At 42.9% G+C, this 3,767-nt stretch overlaps 1 protein-coding gene across 1 annotated transcript in view; it reads left to right on the top strand.

Moving 5' to 3' along the window:
- The window catches only part of tmem44 (transmembrane protein 44), a 21,082-nt gene that overhangs the window by 11,078 nt on the left and 6,237 nt on the right, over positions 1–3,767 (top strand). Inside the window, exons 2-6 of the mRNA XM_050055147.1 lie at positions 1,674–1,800; positions 1,888–1,978; positions 2,233–2,390; positions 2,678–2,764; positions 2,886–3,056. Of these exons, the coding sequence (XP_049911104.1) occupies positions 1,674–1,800; positions 1,888–1,978; positions 2,233–2,390; positions 2,678–2,764; positions 2,886–3,056 (634 nt within the window). The remainder of the gene's footprint in view (positions 1–1,673; positions 1,801–1,887; positions 1,979–2,232; positions 2,391–2,677; positions 2,765–2,885; positions 3,057–3,767) is intronic.

Raw genomic sequence — 3,767 nt, 5'->3', positions numbered from 1 at the left:
TCCATCCACGTGAGCAGCATGCCTGGCAAGTCTAGTCTAGCTGTGCTGTGAACTGTCCACCAACGGTCTAGCTAAACAGCAGCAAGATACTGTAGCTACTGTAGCTAGTTCACTTGTTTGCTGTCTAACTTGGAGCCTTTGGAGCCCTGTGTTCAACTTTTTTTAAATGAAAAAAGAAAAGAAAGCTAGGGACATGTAGGCTACCCTAAAATATTATTTATTGATTCAGATTTAGATTCAGACAACTTTATTGATCCAACATGAGGCAATTCATTTGTAGCATACTCATCCCAAGCATCAACCACAACAACATACAATTTCCTATGTTATGCACGGTCCAGTAAAACAGACCACTAGGTCATTGAATGGCCCAAGTTTAATAAAACATATAGATAAAAATATATATATAAAAAAATAAGTAAAAAATATTGTGACATCCAATATTATAAGAATGTGTAGCCTATTATTTTTGTTTTTTGATTCGTGGAGAAAGTATTTTGAGTATTTTAAATACAAAATTACTCCACTCAAAAGTATTTTGTTACAAATTACATTTGCTTTTTATCGGCCTTATCAAATACAAATTACAAAATACTCAAACGTAATTGAAATACGTATTTTAAATACAAGTAATAGAAATACTGCCCATCCCTGCCACAGGCCATTTCGAAACAGTTTTTGTAGTGTGGCATGCTGCTTTTTTCTGCTGGGGGCCACTGCCATTGGGGAGTGCTGTTGCCATGAGGGGAGGTACTTGGTCGGTGTTTGAGTGGGTGGAACATGTTGGTATCCACATGAATGCCAGAACCAAAGGTTTCCCAGCAGAACAATGCATTGGAACACAATAGTCAAAGTTATTCACTTCACCTGTCAGTGGTTTTAATGTTTTGGCTGATTGGTGTATGCTGTTGGTTAGAAAATCATACAACAATTATAGCAGATTCCATTGGAAGCATAAGCTTCTTAATAAAGAAGCAACTCACACCTTCTTCTTGACACACCTCTGGGCAAACGTGTTTCCTTATATAGAGAATGAGGGGCGTGGCAATATGCTGATTGGACATGGCGGGCACGCGCCTGTCAATTTAGAAGGATTCTGTCATGCTCGGTGGTGGTGCGCACGTGTCATAAATCCGACGGTAATTTTGCGTGCGCGCGTATGTTATACGCAGTGTAAGAACATTTTTAAGCACACAGCCTATCAGTGAATGAGGCCCAATGTCTGGTGGTTTCTGCTTTTCACTGTGCGCGCCCCCGCTGGGTGCACAGTGCATGCAAATCTGGGCAGGCTGGCACAGCTCGGCACCGCATCCGTTATGCTCAGGTGCATTTGACGGCTGTATGGGTGCATAGGTACTGCATTAATTTATTTAAGCACCGCGAAATGTAAACGAATTTCCAGTTAACATGGGAGGACGCACATTGACCCTGGAGAGTCACACTAGCGGAGATCTCAACACTTTCCTCCTCAGTTTGGTTGAGTTTTGCGTCGATTCAGTCACCACCTGTTTCTCCCATGACGCAGACAAACTTTGCGTCCCCATCGGTCTCAGCTCTCTGTCTGCGCTGGTTTTACTGCTGTCATGCCTCCTGTAAGTACTGTTTTCATTCAGCAGTTATTACAGTAAATTGTTGGAAAAATCCTAGCATTGAACCTGTGTTCTCTCTGTAAGGCTCGTGTACGAGAGGTGCACATTTTGGGGAGAGAATCCGGGAGGAACCTCCAGTTTCCTCTACAGCCTCCTCGGTAACATGTGCAGCACAGTTGGAGCCATTCTTTCCAGACAGCTGCAAATTCAAGTAATAGTTTTAATCACTGTACTTTTTTTTTATTATCATTATTATGTTGGATGCAATAATAACTTCTTTCTGCTCCCTCCTCTGTAGGTTCTGTTGGGTGCTTTTGCTGCTGCCCTGGATGCTGTCACTTTCATGTCATGCTGCTGCCATGTGCTGCTGTGCTGGAACTCAAAGGCAGGTGAGTTTAGAGAAATGCCATCTCTGGGCAATCATGCAAACCTTGTCATTCTCAAACAATCACTCAGCTGTGCACTGGTGAAACAAACTTGATAAAAGTAGCACCGGTGTTTGTAGTGTTAGCACCCAACTGGCCAAACCCTTTAGGCAAAACGGTGAGGAGACATATCAGAGTTGCTCTACAGATAACAAACAAATGAATAGAGGATGTGTTACAGCTGCAAAAATGTCCCTCTTGCGCGTGTTCTTCCTCAGAAAGGAGGCTGAGGATGAGGAGGGGGCGGAGGAGACAGCACCTCCTTGCAATATGTGTACTGATGGTGGTTGCAGGAGGGTTTCTGAAGTCAAAGGTGGCCCAACAACCAGCGGACAGGCCTCTCATTGGGAGGAGGCTGCAGCATTTCACTCTTCAAGTAGGCACACACCACCACTGTGGCTAGTTGTAGTCCCTTACTTATATGACTTAATGCAGTTCATGGAGAAATGCATTTACATGTAGTGATGAATGTAATGTGTTTGTGCAGTGATACTTTACTCATGTGGCGCTTAGTAGTTTTATATACTCAGTAGTTCATATGTTTCACAGTATCTTCAATTTTCACACCGTGGATGAACATTCATCTTCTTTAGTACGATCTATTTAGACTAAATATCCTTACCTCGTATTGTATCTGATATTATAAAACTGTTCTTCTGACAGGACAACACTGAAATCCTGGGTTACATACTTGGCCTGCTGTCCTTTGTCATCGCCTGCACCTCCAGGTTCCCTGCACTCTGCAGAGCAGTAAGTGACAACGAATACAAGTGTGTTTTGATGTCAGAGCTTCTTCTTATTGCTTTCCCAAAATTGTTCCCAGTGTTATTAAACTGATTTTAAGGGAATGACATTTACTGTCTCCCTTTAGTATAGAGGACAGATGTTGACCTGGGCCTACGTGATCTCTGGACTGCTGTGCTCACTGGCTGGTGCCCTCTATGCTGCTGCCATACTCCTCTACGACACTCAGTTTGGGTTTCTTTTAAGAGTCATGCCGTGGTTGCTGTCAGCAATATGCTGCATCGCCCTGGACCTTCTTGTATCCTTATATAGCGCAGTGTGTGACCGCATCTTACTCACTCTGTCAGGCTCAGGGCTTCAGCTAAAAAAAAAAAATTTGCACATGTGATGGTTTACTACATGTTTGCATAGATATTTATTCCGCATCATTACCATAATTTCAGGAGGTGCTTTGCCTTTTTGCAGTTGTGGATACTGAAAACATTTTGAACAGTCACCTCAGAGTCAAGTCTGTCAGTGTATAAAGCTATGAAGTGCACTTCTCAAAGTGTGCCACTAGGTGGTGACAGCATGTTGATATTTAGCATATTGCATGGCTACTGTGAAAGTACACTCTAAGGCCACTTTATTAGGTACACCTGTTCAACTGCTTATTAATGCAAATAGCTAATCAGCTAATCACGTGGCAGCAACTCAGTGCATTTAGGCAAGTAGACATGGTCAAGACAACCTGCTGAAGTTCAAACTGAGCACCAGAATGGGGAAGAAAGGTGATTTAAGTGACTTTGAACGTGGCATGGTTGTTGGTGGAGTATTTCAGAAACCGCTGATCTACTGGGATTTTCACACACAACCATCTCTAGGCTTTACAGAGAAAATATCCAGTGAGCAGCAGTTCTCTGGGTGAAAATGCCTTGTTGGTGCCAGAGGTCAGAGGAGAATGGCCAGACTGGTTCAAGATGATAGAAAGGCAACAGTAACTCAAATAACCACTGGTTACAACCAAGGT

Source organism: Epinephelus moara, chromosome 10 (assembly GCF_006386435.1).
Source record: "Epinephelus moara isolate mb chromosome 10, YSFRI_EMoa_1.0, whole genome shotgun sequence".
NCBI lineage: Eukaryota > Metazoa > Chordata > Actinopteri > Perciformes > Serranidae > Epinephelus > Epinephelus moara.
This window is presented reverse-complemented; position numbering and strand designations above follow the sequence as displayed.